General features: G+C 33.1%; 1 protein-coding gene across 2 annotated transcripts; it reads left to right on the top strand.

Moving 5' to 3' along the window:
• The first annotated feature begins 820 nt into the window (after nt 1-820).
• On the top strand, nt 821-17,546 carry LOC123674840 (zinc finger protein swm). Of its 2 annotated transcripts, none has more exons than XM_045609945.1 (13): nt 821-1,224; nt 1,441-1,559; nt 1,619-1,869; nt 2,118-2,437; nt 3,915-4,126; nt 4,228-4,487; nt 12,216-12,666; nt 13,560-13,952; nt 14,035-14,367; nt 14,453-14,610; nt 14,692-14,805; nt 16,603-16,743; nt 17,045-17,546. In XM_045609945.1, the coding sequence occupies exons 1-13, from the start codon at nt 1,166-1,168 to the stop codon at nt 17,132-17,134; spliced, it is 2,901 nt and encodes a 966-aa protein (XP_045465901.1). In that variant the 5' UTR covers nt 821-1,165; the 3' UTR covers nt 17,135-17,546. The 2 variants fall into 2 exon arrangements, with proteins under 2 accessions (XP_045465901.1, XP_045465902.1); XM_045609946.1 differs by having other exon boundaries at nt 2,118-2,425.
• The last annotated feature ends 1,823 nt before the right edge of the window (nt 17,547-19,369 follow it).

A 19,369-nucleotide genomic window follows, 5' to 3' on the forward strand; every position in this document is an offset into this window, starting at 1 on the left:
CAGATAACAGAGTAGAAACGAAACAGCCAAGAATTTTCTGTGTATGAAATTATAGCAACATAACCTAAAATAATGAATTCTTAAAAATTCCAAGCTTTCATACATAGAATACTAATAATACTTTCATATTTAGTGCTCTATGGTCAGCACAGTGTTCATTTCTCAGAGGTTCATTTGTTTGATGTGTCGATGGATATCAACCAAGCACATTGTAAAGGAGGGACGAAGAAGAAGATATTAGTTTTCTGTGGTCATAATCACAGAACACTAGTCTAACTGAATAAAACAAAACAAAATTAACACATATTACAGATACGTAAACAAATGACTAACAGTGCCACAGATTGGTATCTGTCTGTATCAAACTGTATAATGAACTTCCAGGATCTTTCAAGAAATTGAGTCCCACCGTTTTTCACAAAAGAGTGAAAAAGTCACTTTTGGAGAAAACGATATATAGGTTGAGTGATTTCAAATTATATTAAATTTTGAACTGTGAGTTTCTTCGATTATGTGCTTTTTTCTGTGTATATTTTTATACATTTAAATGTTTTTTATATTTATTTTTTTATATATTTGATTAGCTTAGCCTTTCTTTTTATATTTGACAGATCATGTAAATTTTTGATGGTGATTATATTATTATTCGTCGTGTGCAAATACATACTTTTTTCATTAAATATTATATTATTATTGTCAGCATTCAAATCGGATAGGTACTTGAAGAAGAAGAAGTAAAAAATTTTATTTTAATTAACAAATCTCTATGTTTCCAAAATTTTTCTCCGCCACTGGTTACTTATATAATATTATAAGACTTCTACAGATTCTTAAGAAGAAATCTGTGTTTTGTTTTATGATAGTTACTGTATTTTTAGAACGTCTCTGCAAGAGAACAAACTCATCTAATTATACATCCATCGTGGGTAATCTTGAATTTATTGAAAATAGACGATGCAAAGGAAAATTTATTTTTAATAACAATCTATCACAGTGACATATCTCCGTGTTAGGTTGGCATTCCCACAATTGTTTCTATTTGTTAGAAGTTTGCTAATGGCAAGCTGTTACCGTGCATTGAAAATTGATGAAAATAAGTGAAATATCAGAAGTACAAACGAATTGAACGAAATTTGTTGTTGTTGATGTAAAAAGGAGTTGCATCATGATAGTCGAGCAACCTGAAGCTTTCAAAAATTGGCTAACAGCCGTTTTGAAACCTATGTAAGTTGACCCCATATTTGGTCACATTTTAAAGTATATCTTTAGAAAACGTTCGTATTTATTTTATTATATTTCTGTTTGTGATCAATTCTTTTTATGAATGAAGGGTATCTTTACTAAATATTTCAACCAAAATTGAAAAGTAAATTTCTAGTAACTAACCTCAATTTTCATTTGCGTGGGGTGAAAGTTATAAAATATCATTTTCTTTCACAGGTGTGATGCTGATCCTGCAGCACTAGCTAAATACGTTATTGCTTTGATTAAGAAGGATAAAGCTGACGATGAACTCAGAAAGAGTATGGTAGGACAGTTGGAAGTATTTTTAGAAGAAGGTGGGTTAATACTGATAATATTTAGAAATTTATGACTTGGTAATTGATTTTTCTTTCAGAAACCGAAACTTTCGTGAATCTCGTGTTTCAAACTCTACAAACCCAAGAATACATAACAACCCCAGTGATCCCAAATGCCAATCCGCCTAATCCAAACATAGTGAAAAAAGACAAAGAATGTGTTAAAGAAAAAGTGATAGTGCAACCAAGTGAACTGCCAAATTTGAATGAGCAGATAAATGGTTCTAAAAAAGAATCCGAAATTAAAAGAGATAGGGAAGTTCGTGAGAGCAGAAAACCTGATTGTATTGTAAGTTTTTATACTGTTATTGAGTTTTAAATTCAAGGGTAGGTTAATAAGTAGTAGTTGTTACATTTGTTGAATTGAAAACTTAGAAAATCAATTTTTTTCAATTTAACATATTTAAGAATATAAATTGCAATAATTTCGTCAACTAACCAATTGCTCTATTCCTTTATTCTAATGATTATTTTTCATCTATATTGTAGATAAGACCAATTAACCATTTATACTCAAGTAAATGTTTTTATCAACAGGACAATAAAGAAAAAGATGACAAAGTTCGAAGTACTCGTAGACGAGAGCGATCATCATCTAGGGACAGGTTACGTTCTAGATCACGTTCATGGGATCGTTCAAAGCGGTCTCGCAGTCGAGATAAATCGAGAGATCGTTTATCCCCATCTCATCGAACTGGTGGTATAGAAAGAGAAAAACGAGATCGACCACCACGCATATGGAGAAACAAATCCCCACCTATGAGGTCTTCAAGGTATGAAAGAAGAAGGTCTAGGACTCCACCTTCTCCATCTAGAAGTCCTAGATATCAACACAGGAGTGGCAGGTACAGAAATAGGTATGAAGATGTTTAATTTGACAATATGTACACAATAATAATAATTGTTATTTCTGCATAAATTATAAAATCTTTCTGGATATTTCCTGTTGAAAATCTGCGTGTGCTTCTGAGATAGAAGACGAAGGGGAGATTTTGTTTATTGATTGATTATCTTCAATCAATCTTTAGAATTTTTTGAGAAAAAAATTCCAGAATTCCTAAAATTTTCAGAGTTTATATTTTGGAAAGTATAGAATTCGAAAATTTAATTGAAATCTCCCCATCGGCCTTCCAGAACATTTCAGGGAAATTGTAAGACTTTTTTTGCACGAAATTTGGTGCAAAAATCAATTGCTATATTCCATAAATCTTCTTTTCTTCAGAATACAATCCATGAATTCTTAAAGCAAAAAATCATAAAATTGATAACATATATCTATTGATACGATACAACTTCAAATTATTTGCCTCAAAGGTTAGTGTTGGAACTTTGACATTCAAGGCTCGAGTTCAGTGTGTTCTGATATTTATTGTTAATTTTGTTGATTACTCTTTTTAATGACATGAGATATTCTACCTGGAAATATTAAACGATAGCATAAAATTTACAGTGTTTCTTCATTTATAATAGTTATTTCACATTTTCCAATGTGCGTAGTCAGACATTCAATGATAATATGGTTAACTGCAGGTTTTAGTTTTTTTTTTTTCTAATAATAAAACTTTGGAATCCTTTGAGGATGAAAAAATTGTATTCCTTCTGAGAATTTTGTGATGTGTAGATTCGACAATTAGAATGAAAAAAATGCATCTGTCCAACATCCAATATTATGCACTATTGGTGCATTTTGCATGACTTTTGTACAAAAATCAATTGCTATACTGCATTGATCCTTCTAGCCCGAGAACATGATCCATGAATTTTTAAGGGTAAAAAATTAAGGAATTTTACTCCTATCTCTTATTTACTCCTGGACAATAATTGAGGATATTTTCATTTTGCATATTTTTAACAGATTCAGTACCTCCTTGATATTAATATCATTCATATATAATTATGTATAAGTATAATTAATTATAATAATAAGTATTTATACAATAATTGTTATTGGTATTACTAATGAAGGGCAGAAATAAAGGGAATTATTATTTTATTCTTGTTAGAAAAGACATCACATTTGTTAGTAGTAGCTCATTTATAAATTTAGGCCTTGTTACTGGTGTATATTTAATGATTTAAGATCAGCAATAGAGTTTACTATTATTATTATATTGAAAGCATTTTAATACATGTTGAAATACTTTGCAGTGGGGGACTATACTTGATACTAATATTTGTTTGAGAGTTGAAGAACAGAACACTAATAAATATCTGAGTAGGGTTTACTGAATCTGTTTCTATAGAACTAAATTTTTTCAAATTTGTCACATCATCTAAAAAAGAAGTGATAGTTGTAGACACTCTCTATTTTCATTGAAAATGTATTTTCCATAGATCCTTGGAAAGAAGTAGAAGTAGAAGTAGGTCACGATCGTTAGAAAAAGCCAGAAGAGAGACTGTAAAGGAAAAAGATAGAGAACATTCAAGACCTGGAACTCCCACTCAGGATTCAAACCATGGAGAATCTGATTTGAGACTGAACACTTCCACTCAAAGTTGTGTTGTACTTTCAACAAAAAGGAAATGTCGCGATTTTGATGAAAAAGGTAAAAAATAATATAAATCTTAATATTGAATCACTTTTGTCAATCAAGACCAAATAGTTTTTATATTATAGTTTGCCAATATATGCAAAAATTTTTTTAAGGATTATGTATGAGGGGAGAGATGTGTCCTTTTGATCATGGTGTCGATCCAGTTGTTTTAGAAGATGCAGCTCTTTCTACAGTACTAAATTACAATCCCAATGGAGCCACACCGGAGATACAAACCAATATACCACCACCTATTTTGACAGCCCCTGGCCACCCGATGATGGGTCCCAGGGGCGTCATACCCTCTGAGTACAATCCTCAAGCTCCATTCTTGAGGGGTTTCAGAGGTCCACGACCTCTAGGACCAGCAAGGGTAAGTGGTTTGAAGTTATTTGAAAATAATTCACTTTTGATTGGTTTGAGATGAAAAAATTATATTCACTTGAAGCTCTATGAAAAACAAAGCAAGGGTATGTGACAATTATTGACGCGAATTATTTAATAGGAATTCCAAAAATGACCCAAATAATTGTTGATATTAACTCATTCATTATTCATTCGTTTATAAGCAATTAGAATGTCTAATGAACAGATTCAGAAAATTCTCAATGAGCAATCAGAATTTTATGTATTCTACGGGCTTGTTTGCTAGATCAGAGCTGGGAGCTCTCAAGTGACATTGTGAGGTTTTCTCCAGTGACAAGTATAATACTTGTATAATATGTACTTGTATACGTATAGTTGTTGTATAATATAAGGAGAAGTAGATTTTGGGTGCTAGGCAAGTTATTTTTTGGGTGAAAATCAATAATCTATGGTCTAAATAATCTATATTTTAAACCAACAATTTTTCAGGATCCTAAAAAACATAATGAATGTGAGTACAATTAAATTATGATGAAATGTATACTAAAACTTACATCTTTAGGATATCTGTTCAAACTAACATAAGAAGAATTGAAAGAAGTAATTTTCAAGAAATATCCGAAAATCACTTGCCAGAATAAGCGTTATTGTTATTTTTAACAATAGAAGACAAAAGCAAACAACTACATATTATATGTTTTTAAGGATCCTCAGAACCGTTGAAAGTTCTAATAATAGATGTTCAGGATGATATATTTTTTATTTTTTTGCCCTAACAATAATTTGTATACGATTGAAATCCAGCATGAGATGGTAAATAGTTTTCATTTGGTTGTCATTGATATTGGATATGAGCTCCAAAAAGAGTGAAACCGGTCTATCGCCGCTCATCTTCAGTGATGGATCATGTCTCCTAGATTTCTGTCAGTCCGATATACTTATTTGTCTGCCACTCCTTGAGAGCGTTATTATACAATCTATCTTGTTTTTTCATGCCAGTTGTGATTTTCTGCCTTTGGTTTTTAGGTCAATCTGTTTTATTTTTTTATGCTCCCTCTAAGCTTATGTGTTATCTAAATGCATTCTCATATAGTTGGTAGATTAGAAATCTGCTATTTTGTGTTCATATGATTTGGTTTCTTTGAATGTTTAAATTGGCTTGAACCGATTTGGTTTCAATAATTTGGATCTTCCATTTCTGAAGCCATTAGATGCCTATTTGAAATCCTTACGGATTGTAGAATGATATGCTGATGTATATATCTATACAGGGTGTTCAATGTGATCCTTTGAAGGGGTCATACTAAAGGTCATTCACAACAAATTAAGTTCAGTCAACTAGGAGTCGAAAGCGGATACTGAGTTATACCGGCTTTTCAGAAAATTTCTGAGTTGTTTTGGAAAATAATTAATTGTGTGAAAACTGTGAGTGTAAAAATTCAACTCATGCTTTTTTGAAAGTTGAAAAATTAGGGTTCACTTAAGAAAGGAGAATGGTCACTTATACCATCTTAGAAATAATTGGTAGTGTATTACTCAAGAAAAATTCATAGAACTTACAAATTACGTACATTAATTAAATGTATAAATGTTAACAAATTTTTCACTCAGAAACATATTCAAAAAATACAAAAAAAAATTTAAAGGTTCTGTACAAATTGTTTGTCTCGATTTCTTATGTAGGCACATAACTATGGTGTACTTCAGTGATGGTTAACCGAGATGAAAATCTTACCTTATCTAATAGCATGAAGAGAGCTGATAACACAAAAAGTCTCGTATGCGACTCTCCTAGGCCTGTTAGACTTATCAGAAGCTTGTAGAATTTAGGAGAATCCGTTGTGTTCTGTGTAGGCTTTTCACTGTCCCAACGCCACTTTAGAGACAACACTCTTCATTTTTTACCCAACTGCGAATGGCTGGGCAATTCCCCATAACCTTCTACTTAGGAGTACAGGTTGTCCCAAATTAGATTCTCATTGAGAGCATCTCGAGAAATATAAGACTTGGGGAAAACATTTTTGAAGACCCCTCGACGTCTGGGTTCTGGAAAATTTTTTCTCTTAGTTTTATAGTTCTCAAGCTCTCAGTCAGCATTGAATTTGGGACAGCCTGAACTCTTAAACTGAAGGTTATATGAAGTGTCCAACCATTCGCTGTTGGGTAAAAAATGAACAATGCTGTCCCTGAAGTGGCGTTGGGACACAGTCACAAAGCCTACATAGAACACAATGGGTTCTCCTAACTTGTACAAGCTTCTGGGACGTCTAACAGAGGCTTAGGAGAGTCGGGATAGCAAAACATGAAATTCTTCATTGGGCAAGAACAAAAGAAGTTCAATAATAATAATATGTCTTTATTGAAGTTGACAGAGAAAAAAATACGTCATAGTCACTGAAAAGTATGGCAAAGGGCGAGGTTCAGTTCACTTCAAGTGAGGGGTCTGCTCTTCCACCTAACCCATAAAAGACAAAAAAAAATATACACAAAAAAATACATCATATACCTATACAAATTGATATAATTCAACTAATAAAGTAATAATCTCTCAGCCCAATGAAACAAACAAAAAAAACATTGTCGTTACTTATACCTAATTTGTAGAAAGGGAAATGAAAGATTGCGGGGACGAAATAAGGTTTTCAAAAATCTTTACTCTGAAACGTCTCCGTGAAACAATCTCTAAAATGTCAAAAGGCAGTTTAGTGAAAAGATTAACAATCTGATATGAGAAGGATCGCTCGAACATCCCCAAGCATCGATAGTCTACCTCTTGACTGTACACTGATATCGTGAAATTCAGATCTGAAGGTTATTTTATTATAAAGATAAAGTGGAATCTTTGTTTTAAAAATTTCCTGAAAAAACAGATTGCGTGCAAATATCTGCGCTCGCTTATGTTCATCCATCCATTTAACCTAAGATAATGACTAATGTGATCGAATTTTCTCACACAAAAAATCAGTCTTAAACACGAATTCTGCAACCTTTGCATACGTAAAGCATTATTTTTGGTCAAACATGGACCATCTATCGCGTCACAGTAATTAAGCTGTGATAATACCAAAGAATCCCGTATTATAGACTTAAGTGGACGCGACAAACACTCCTATTTTGATAAATTAATTTTAGACTAATATATGCACTTTGTAATTTTTTATTTATATGATCCGTGAATCTCAAGTCTTGGTCAATCATGAGCCCCAAACTCTTTATATTTTTCTGGAATATAATTTGTTCGCCATCGATTACTGATGCAATTTTTGTAATTCTCCTCAAAGTCGGATCGCCGACCACCAAATACCACAACCGTAGACTTAGAAATATTCAACCTAAGGCAATGCTTCTCAGAGAATTCTGAGATAGAATAGAGATCATAATTGATTGCCGCCACTGCCTGATCAGACTCTGATGGAGAGAAGGACAAATACATCTGAGTATCATCAGCATAATAATGAAACAAACATGATAGGACACAGCGAGAGAACTGGCTCACATATATTACCCTGGGGCATTCCTCTATTGGGTTCTAGAAAAGAAGATACAACACCATTATAAAACCGCTTGGCATCTCCCACCAGTGAAGTTAGCTATTAGTCTTCTGCTGTTTGGAGGGATATCAATAAATTCCAGTACAACATCCAGAAGCTCATGATTAAGACTTTTAAATGCTTTTGAATAATCTAGAAGGATCAAGGCGGTTGTTTTACCCTGATCAGAAGCTTGGAAAATGTCATCAGTAATTTTTGACACAGCGGTCATGGAACCATGACCCCTACGGAATACCAACTGATGTTGGGGAATAATGTTCTCAGCATAGACATACTCAACAAGTTGAGCCTCTAAAACCTTTTCGAGAATCTTAGACATAATACGCTCTGTTAGTGTGACGACTGTGACGTCACACACCGCCATTTTAGTTCTCCTGTCAGTGTTTGGAATCCAAACGAATAAATTGTCATTCCAATTAGTACGGTGTCGTTGAAGGAATTGGTTAATTTTCATAAATAAGAGTATTTAAGGAACGATTTCAGTATAAATTGATAGACAGAAGGAACGAGATTAATACCAGTAAGTGTGAATCCTGTATCATTCCCCAGATTTTGTAAAAAGCTGTGTTTATTAGTTTGAACTTCAAGTTCAAACTTACTGGCATTGAATCTCGTTCCTTCTGTCTATTAATTAATAGTAAAATCGTTGCTTAAATAATCTTATGTATCAAAATAAACCAATTTCTTCAACGACAAGCTTGTATGCTGCCAAGTTATTCAAATACAAAAATATCAATTCAAAACAATATTATAATAAATGAACTATGTATATTGTGTTGGATTAGTTTCTATATTACAGAATATAAGAAACCTTATAATTGAACAATGAATAGGACATGAAAGCAACATTACAAATGAAATAGAGTCAAAACCACTTATAGGGCAGGTATGGTATACAATGTATGCCTGAAACAAGATTGCAAAAACAAATACTATAAGGAATAGGTTTCAGGAGTGTATCACATTTATATGAATTAAATTTGTGAAGGCTTTTGGTTTAAAGAGAATGTCAGTCGTCATCACATCTCATTTGTTTTTATTATGGAAAAAAAAACAAGTTTTTAAGGAAAAAACTATTTGTACATCTGGAGATTCAAAATATTGAAATAACTGTTAAATAAAAAAAAGTGGAAAAATTAAACTGGAATGGCAAAAAGTTAAGTCTATTAGTGAAGGAAATTTGAGACAGGGGGACTGTGAAGATCGAAAAAAATAGTTTTGATGTATAATATCCTTATCAAAGTATTTTTCAACCCTTTTCGATTCTTTTTTTCCTATAATTGAAAATTCAATCGCTGCAATTTTGATTGGGTCTGTATCCATATATGCTCTTCAGTTCCTTCCACTTAATATTCTCTTTATTTGTTTCAGAAAGCTTAGTTTCTTCTGTCTTTGCTTCTGATGCTCCTAGAACTGAAAATAAATTATTCATATCAGATTATTCTAATTCTACAATACATAAAATGTTAACAGAAATTAAAATGACTTAATATGTATTATTAAAAACTAGGCTGAAGGACTTTGGTTAATGGTCAATAAAGAACAGTTATTATCATTATCAAAAAATAATATTTAATTATAATTGGTTGCTTACATTCCTGTTCTTCTAAATTATTTGAAACAGATGGCATCTCGTCAATCATCATCATCATTCAGCCCTAAACCGTCCACTGCTGGACATAGGCCTCCCCAAGGCATTTCCATCTTTCTCTATTCTGTGCGGCTTCCATCCAATGGTGTGGATTCTTTTCAAGTCATCGGTCCATCTGGTCGGCCTCGGCTTCGCTTGTCTGCTCTTGGTCGCCATTCCAGAATTTTCCTCGTCCACCTTCCGTCATTAGATCTTGCAACATGTCCTGCCCACCTCCATTTAGCTCCCGTCACTCTCTCCAAAACATCATCCACACCCGTCCTTCTGCGAATCTCCTCGTTTCTAATTCTGTCTCTTAGACTTATTCCCAGCATCGATCGTTCCATCCTGCGCTGCGTTTTCTGCAGTTTTCGTGCCGATGCTTTGGTCAGGGTTAAGGTCTCTGCACCGTAGGTTAGAACGGGTAGAACACACATTTGAAAGCATCTCTCTTCAGCTTGGTTGGAATATCGCTCTTGAAGACATCACGAAGTTTGCCATATGCTGCCCATCCTAAAGTTGTTCTTCTGAGCAGTTCTGCTGTTTGGTTGTCTCCACCAATCCTCACTTCATGCCCCAGATATATGTAACTATGGACCATTTCTATCTGATTGTTGTCTACACTTAATAGCTTATTAGATTGGTCATCATCTTTGTTTTTTCGAGATTTATCCTCAGACCGACCACCTGTATTGCGTTTTTAGTTCTTGGATCATAATAGCGGCTTCTCTTAGATTGTCAGAGATTAGTACGATATCGTCGGCGAATCTAAGATGATTGAGTCTTTCCCCATCGATACTGATGCCCTTGCTTTCCCATTCCAACCTTTTGGGCGCATACTCTAGGACAGTGATGAATAGTTTAGGTGATAAAAGTATCACCTTGTCTTACGCCTCTTCCTATTTTAATTTTCTTTGTCTGGGAGTGAAGGTTGATAGTTGTTCTGGCGTTGTTGTATATATTTTTGATGACATTTGTGTATCGATGGTCGATTCGGCATTCATTTAATGCTTTTATAATGGACGTTAATTCTACTGTATCAAACGCTTTGTGGAAATCAACAAATGTCAGGACTAAAGGCTATTATATTCAATAGTTTTTTCTATCAAGGTTTTCAAGCACTGTAGGTGGTCGTTGGTGCCATCTCGTCAATACTTTGAGATAAAACAAGCTCCTTCTCAGTACCTGAAAATAATGATGGAGTACATATACGAAGAATTTCACTAGTAATAATATACTATTTGAATAGACTCTTTAATATGAACAAAAATACAAACCTGATGCTGATCCATTCTTAAGAAAAAGAGTTGGTACTGCATCTACATGTAGCCGTATTGTTCCTGGGGAACAATATTTTTTTATCGGAATGAACTAACAGACATATATTTGTATATAGATTCTGGCAGCAGTCCGTTGAGTCTTCTTTTTGTATAATATTCAGCCATTATTGAAACCTTTCCTGACATTCGGTAAACGGTGCCGCCGAAGGGAATTAATTTTACAACCGAGTACTGAACATTTAAGAGCACCACCCATGATAAACACTGATAATTTTTACTATACTTAACGAAAAACACTAATTATTTCTCACCTTTACGTTGCAAGATACAATTTTAATTGGATTATTACCACAGATTACAGATAATAATTATTATTAAAAACAAGTTGGTCCATGATGTCATGTCGGACAAAATTTAGACAAACGAATTGTTATTGTTTTTCTTTTACGTAAAATAAGATTAGTTTGTCTATGGTTTCAATGATTTCCATCTGTCTGACTGTGAGAACTGACGACTGAAGTAATCTTTCTTCTTCCTCTCCAATGCGTTGATTTCTTAGGTGTTGAGGCTTACAGAGGAAGAAGAAGAACTCCTGTGATTCTACTCGATGCTTTCTCCCACCATAGTCCCACCACCAGAGAGTGCTTTCAATAATTCAGTATTCACCCAGTAATATACAGTCAGTCAGTAACTCAGTATTCATCATCATTACATATTCAACAAGTATTCAATCACTTGTTATTTTCAAGTTATTACTAGTATATATTAGTTTTTTGTGGTTCAATAATCGGATATGCTTGAATTTGATAATTAAGGACATATCCAAGGTTTTTGGACATTCTGGGGTCTGTACTTCAGGATATTTCTGACCTGATGTGTTTTTTTGTTAGCTCGTTTATCTTCAATTAATGTAAGTAAAGTACTGATACTTACAACCTACTGTTACTTTTTCATTTTGTCAAGTCCAAAAATGCACTCAACAAAAAAATTCAATTGATTTAGGAAATATTTAATTAAACTATCCCTCATCTCTTGGGGAACAACTCTGGATTACATTGATCACCTTGGGATATGATGACTGTTAACATTTTTATTTGTCTTGTTATTTTCAATAACCTTTGGAATCAAACAAGTGCTTATTACTTTATTGTTTTTATTGAAGAGCTTTCTTATTTAAACCACATTTTCAAACCTCATAATATTAATTCTGATTTATTGACTATTCCTTATCAATTCATTGAAAAATTTTCAATTGTTGACTATATTTTTTTCAGTTACCTTCAATGGCCATGTTTCCCCCACAACCAAACATCAATCGTGAACTCATTTCGGTTCCTGTTATGGATAATAAGCAACCAGTTTATTCTCCTGGATACCCGCCTCAATCCAACTTTATACCCTTGGAAAATCATGATTCCTTCTACCATCAGAAGAAAAACAAGTTTGACTTCAATCGCCTGGGTGCTCGGGCACCTAGGAACCTAGCAAATTGTTCGCTAGAATTAAAAAAGATTCCGGCAGGATTAAATAGTATAACTCACCTCAACAATCACTTTTCCAAATTTGGGAAAATTACAAATATTCAGGTAAACTATGAGGGGGACACTGAAGCAGCCATAGTCACGTTTTCTAGTCATGCAGAAGCCAGTGCTGCTTATAGAAGCACAGAGGCAGTTCTCAACAATCGCTTTATTAAGGTGTTTTGGCATAACACCAACAATGATGGTGAGTTTGATATCAGATTTTTTCTTGATTTATGCTATAAATATTCAGTAATATTCCAATAGTTTTAGACAAAAAATTCAAATGTATATAAATCATGAAATATTTCCATCCAGATCAACTCTTTTGAAACTTCATTTTGTAGAACACGTTTTCCTTAAATTAATAGTAATATTCAAAACACAATACAATTGCTTTATTGGACAAAAATACCTAATTCCAGTGTTCGGGTAATCATTTTCAGCTGGGATTGTGGAAAAATAGAAAAATTTAACTTTCTCTGAAATTTTTGAAAGTTGGTACTAATACGAGAATCCAATAACGCATCAAAATATCAATCCCGAAAATCCGCGGGATGCAGTAACTAGTGTTGCATCTTCGTCCGTTACTTATGAGTGGTTTATTGCTTTTTGGGACGTTTCAAAAGACGTTTGCGCTTTTATTGTCTAATTTGCAATTTTAATATTGAATCCCGCATGGAAATTCCCGCAATATTGATCCCGCAGAATTTCAGAGGGATCCAGTATTTACAGGATTGGATTCCCTAGTACTAATAACCCTAAGTTTAAATCTTTGACATATTCGTTTTTAATGAATTGAAACGTTTTAAGAAGGCAGTGGTAATTTTTTTTTATGAAATCTGCAAAAGTTCCAATTAATAAAAGTTTCAGTGAACCATCGAAAGAAATTACTTAATTTGATGGCAATAGGGTTGAAAGTCGATCATTAAAATATACAGAAATGTTTAGCAATTGTTTTTATGTTGAAAATTGTTTGAAAAAAGGCTACACTTTTGAAATAGTTTTCTTCGTTTTATTTATGAAGGGAATAGTTAAATTCAAATTGTTCTGCATTTTCCAAATTGAAACAACAATTTTTTGTGTGTTGGTATGAAGGTAAACAAGAAAATGTCCCACCTAGACCAGTGAAGGAACGTTTGGGCCTGAATCAGATTGTTCCGTCAAATACTAATAAAGTCCTGAATTTAGTTCAACTCAAAGCTGAGGAACCCAAGTTAATTCCTCCAGGCAGTGAAGCTAACGATGTCAAGAATCACACGTCTGAAAACTCCCCTCCTACTATTAATAAAGAAGAGGCAAAAGCTCAAGCTGCTGCCAACATCAAAAAAAGTCAGGAACTTTTGGCTGCCAAAGAAAAGTTGAAGAAAAACCAAGATGATAAAAGGAAAGAAGTCATGAAAATCAATCAGGATTTGAGGAAGAGGAAGCAGGAGCTTCTGGAGAAACAGCTTAGTCAACAGAAAATTCTTATTGAAAAGATGGAAAAATGTAAGTAGTTAATATTTGGAATTATGCAAAGATATGAACATGAAATTATAATTTGGTACCATCTATTATTTTTTTTCCTTAGTGACACCTGGTCCCCAAAGAGATCTTATTAAAGAAACTATTAAAAAAACACAAGAATCCATTGAAGAAATCCGTAAAGATATTGCGCAGTCTATCGCGAGTAAAATGGCAGCACCACAAAAAAAAACTAAAGAGGATGCCCAAAAAGAAATCTTAGACATTGAGCTTGATTTAATAGCCAAACAACAAGAAGGAGCTGATGTCACTGAGATTCAAAAGAAATATTATGAGCTGAAGGCCAAAACCGCTATGTTGAAGAGAGGAAGGGGAAGGAGATATAATCCTATGCAAAGACATAGTCTTCTCAGTAAAAACAATCTTTTAGATAATGCAGGTAGGCGGATTAGTTAACTGTTCTGTTTTGATAAAAGCACCTTGAATTCTTGATATTTTGGTTAACTAGATATTGTCCTTTTCAGTGAAATCTGCAACGAAAATCGATAGGACTAACTCAAATACCAACTTACATCCACCTTTTCATAAAACAACCACACATTCAATTGATCATAGGCCTACCAGAATATTGGTCTCTGGTTATGAAATTGAAGAACAGGAAAATGTTCTAGCTCATTTTCAGGTAATTTTTTTTTCTAAGAATTTGAACTTGTTTCAAAACTAATCGTTATTTTTTTACTCATGGTATATCTTTTGTTTGTAGCAATTTGGAGAAATTGCCGAATACATCACTGATCCCACACTACCTAGTGTTACATTCAATTTCAAAAATAGGAAGGATTCAGAAGCCGCTCTTCTTAAAGGGAAACATTTCGAGGTAAGTTCTTCAAACAGAAAGTTTACCCTGATAAAATATATGAGGTGATTCAATTTAAAGTGGAAAAGATTCAACAATGGATTATTTATACAATTTTGAGGAAAACATTTATATTTTTAACCATTTGATGGGAGTAGTGAAGAATCATCTTGTAGGCCCAGTTAGATCAACTGCACATAAAAGAATTCACTTATAATTTTCAGAAAATACCTTGAACTGGTTCTTAACACGTTCACTGCGACTATAGATTTTGCCCATTTCAATCTATGTGTGGCACATGCCCCCGGGGGCATTTTACATTCCTTGATCTCTGTGCGGCACATGCCTCCAGGGATACGTGTGTAAATTTTTTTCGGGCTGCGTCTAACGAAGGTATAATCTAATATTCAAGGTACCAACTGTTGGAAATTATGGCGCCGCAATGTCATACTTGTCATTTTGTTCTTATTTCCTTTGATTTTGATTGGATACATTAATTAAAACCTGATTCTGGCCAATCAAAAGCGATGTGTAACCGAGTATGACCGTGCAAAGTCGTGAAACAAAACACAAAACGTTTACTAGAATGAATTCAAATATTAGAAATAGATAGAGAGTTTATTGGTATTTATTGGGCATTACAATTTCAAGAATTGCTTACACAGCTCATAATTATAATGAAAGATATACATATAGGTACATAATGGCGCAGACCTCATAAATAATAAATAACAAGAATCTCAATTTGTTGATAGCGCTACCTACAGTTGACTTAACGAAGCTTAACTAATATTCTCAAAATTGGCAAAACAAAATCTAATCAGTCCATACACCAGATTTTTAGACATATTAGTCGCATCAAACTAATGAAATATTAGTTTTGTGCGGAACGTATCCCCGGGGGCATGTGTTGTGATAAATTTTCGAATAAGTATATTTTTCAAATAGAATAGAATTGCTGTTTGCATCGTTCAAATCGGTAAAAAACAACTTATTTATGACTTTCGCACTGGAATGATCCACTCATGTTTTTGGTGCCGCACTAACTTTAAGACTCAACACATGCCCCGGGGATACGTACCGCAGCGGACGTGTTAATGGATGTTTTTCAAAAATTAAGGTTAATCTATTATTATATATGACTTCATATATATTGATCAATAAAGTCCTCAAGAATAGCATCAGGAATCTTATTTTAGAAAAATAAAATACTTCATTGATAGAAATAAAAATATTATTTCTCTATAATGAATATTTTTACAAAACTTTGGTTGTCCCCTTACTTAGAGGACCAATCCTAGATTATCTATACATACTTTTCATGCACAATGAGATAAACCTGTTCAAGTTGAAAATTATGTTATAGTTATTGTTGAAAAGTTTTTAGCAATAATTTCTGCTCAGTCTCTATAAGAATCGATGCTGCATGATTAATTAATTGTTGCATCTATGATGTGCCGTGTGCCAAAGCCATCTTTTTGCATTTTTTCAGCTGTTTCCAAAGATAATTCTTTAGTTTTTTATTCATTATTGTAAATAATAAACCTTTAGAATCGTTTGAAGAAAAAAAATTACATATAATTTATGTATTATGACAATTATTTCAATGGAAAATTTTCGTGTGTCAGAATGATTAAGCAGCTGGAGAATGTATTTTTTACACTGTTTAGTTGTGTGTAAAATGTTATCTCAAAAGGTAGTGTACACTCCACCTATCCACTATAAATTGAATCACCTTGTATATATAGAAATTATAGAAAAAAAACAATTTCATATACATCTCTAATGGCAAACTCATTCTTAAAAAACTTTTTTTAGGATCGTACACTTTCCATTACATGGTGCAGTAATGTGCAACATAACAACCAAATGAATAATAACTTAACACGAAAAGTTGTTATGTCTGAGACTGAAGAGGAACAGCTCATAGATCAAAGTATTCTAGATGCAGATGAAGAAGTGAGTATTACTTCATTATAATTTTTTGACTCATTCCAGTTCTGTTTTTTTAACTCAAATAATTCTTTCATTTTTGCTGAGATCTTATCTTTTGGAACGGTCCTTCTCTGAATAGATGATTCTTTCATTTCATCTTGATGATCTTTGCTGATGGCCATCCGTAAGATGACCCTCATCTAGCTAAACTAACCGACATCAATGACTTAATGATCAAACATATTGCATGAATGAGTACTTCAAGACTCTTGATTGCTGAGTGCATTTCCTGAATTTTTCTCAACTTACAACAACTTTTTTTCAGGCTAACGGAACTGAGCAAGAACTTCCAGAAGAGGTTCTTCTACAAGATGATGATGAAGATGATGATGAGGATCGCTCATGGAGGCGATAGCCACAGAGATGGTATGGGCAACAACGACAGCTAGATGTAATGCATTGAACTGTTTGCCATATTTCATCAAGCTGTCGTCACTGTAAAATAAATTTACCCTTAATTTCCACAGAATGTATTTTAAAATGTATTTATAACTTTATTTAGTCATATTCAGTTCTTTGAATCTATTGAAATTTATATATATATTGCTTGTTGAATTGTTCCAACTTTTGGTTTTAGAATTCAGATTGATGATATTCTTTTGTGAACTGATGGTCTGTTTTGATTGGGACAATCTCGAGGGTTTTTATCGGATTTTCCTTATTTTTATCCTAGAATTGGTCTCTTTAGGTATAGCTATTGAAGAATTTGAGTTTTGTAATTTATCAGAACAGATTTTCAGAAAGAATTTTTGTATAATATAATGTTATGGTAAGAAAAAATAGGAGTTCAATGCCCAAAAAATATTTGTATAAAAAAAAAGATATTTCATAAAAAATTCCTGACTTGAAAAAAAATAGTTGTAAAAAATGAATTTGTATATTTTATAATATCAACATAAATATTTGGGGCATCAAAAAAAACAAAAAAAAAAAAAAAGGTTCCTAAAAAGATTAATACTCATCATATAATTTTTGAAATGGAAATATTACGGACTACACCATCAAAATGTCCTTTTTAGGACAAGAAAAAATGATGCACGACTTCAGCATAAGAAATCCCTTAATCAGTCGAGAAGAAATTTATAAACCTTAAGTGAGTATATAGCAATTGCTCTCAAGTTCACCAATTCTTGTTTTTCAGATGCAAACAACAGCTGCTGAAGAGAAAAAGGCATAAGGAGGATATCGGGGATACTGATAACAAATTCAAATAACAGAAGCAGTGTATATACTGCTTGTACATTATTATATCAATGTAAGTGCACTACCAAAAAACAAAAAGAAAATTATACATAGTAATTATAAAAAGAACAATTGAAAAGAACATGAATGAATTAGAAAGAATAGAAATGAGGGGAAAATGCGTAATTTAAACAATTACAATTTTAAACGTTTGGAAAATTGAAATGGTTCTCGTATGCTGTGCAATACTCGACAGAACAGCACTACTCCAGTTATACATGATGTCTCAGAGTTAAGTTAGAATGCATGATTATTTCTGTTATTATGGATCTGGCTCCTTATTTTCTTTGTGTGGTTCAGCTCAGCTCTGTGGATCGTTTTTGGTAGAATTCATTAAATGGTTTTCTGAAAATTCAATTTTATATGAGAGTATGGATTTTTGTTTTTTCTATTCCAATATTTGAAGAACATTCCTTGCTCTCATTATCAACCACCATTATTGCCACCATTATCAACCCCAGAAAACATTGTCTGTATCTATAGGGTGTCCTGTAAACCGAGGGAGAATGTAGATCAAAGGATAACCCACCTGCTATGACAAAATTCCCATTATAAAAGTCTTACCGTCTTCGAGATATATTTTTTTTTTTTAAATAATGAATTTTTGCCCCTTTCAATAGTTTTTTCCTTACGGTTGGTACAATTTTACATCTTTTTGGTTAATTTTTTCAGTAAAATATTGCTGAAGAATGATTTTAACGTTTACGTTAAAAACATCCTCCGAACATTTTAAAGGGGGGCTATGAGAAATATTTTTATTGGAAATTTTGGTATTGGATTATTTTGTTCATGAAGTTTAGCCCATCGTAGTGGGAAAAAAATGTACCGAGCTACTGCTGCACATTACACCAATAAATCGTCTATTTTATAGTGATTTCAAAGAGGTATCACACAAGTCATTTGTTATTCAAAGAAAAAAGATATGGCTGTTTTTATCCAAATGGGTACGTTTCTGACAAAATCAAGTTTGTCAATTCTGTTAAGAAATCTTCAATATTGCATTACTTAGTGAACAATGGCAATTGTTTACGTGCGAAAATATTACTCGCATAATTATTCACCTCAACGAAATTCAATTTTGCCGGCAAATTTTGCGAAAACATCATGCAGATCCAGATTTTTTTAATAAGATCATTAGGAGCGACGAGTCTTCCTGTACCAAGGATGGGTACATGAAGACCTAAATCCTCTGGACTTTTAATATTGGGGCTGCCTAAAAGACAAAGTATACTCAACACCCATGTGTGATGAAACCGAATTGAGAGAACGCATCCGCAATTCGGCTTCATCACGTATGGGTGTTGAGTATACTTTGTCTTTTAGGCAGCCCCAATAATAAAAGTCCATA

The sequence above is a fragment of the Harmonia axyridis genome, chromosome 3 (assembly GCF_914767665.1).
Source record: "Harmonia axyridis chromosome 3, icHarAxyr1.1, whole genome shotgun sequence".
Taxonomy (NCBI): domain Eukaryota; kingdom Metazoa; phylum Arthropoda; class Insecta; order Coleoptera; family Coccinellidae; genus Harmonia; species Harmonia axyridis.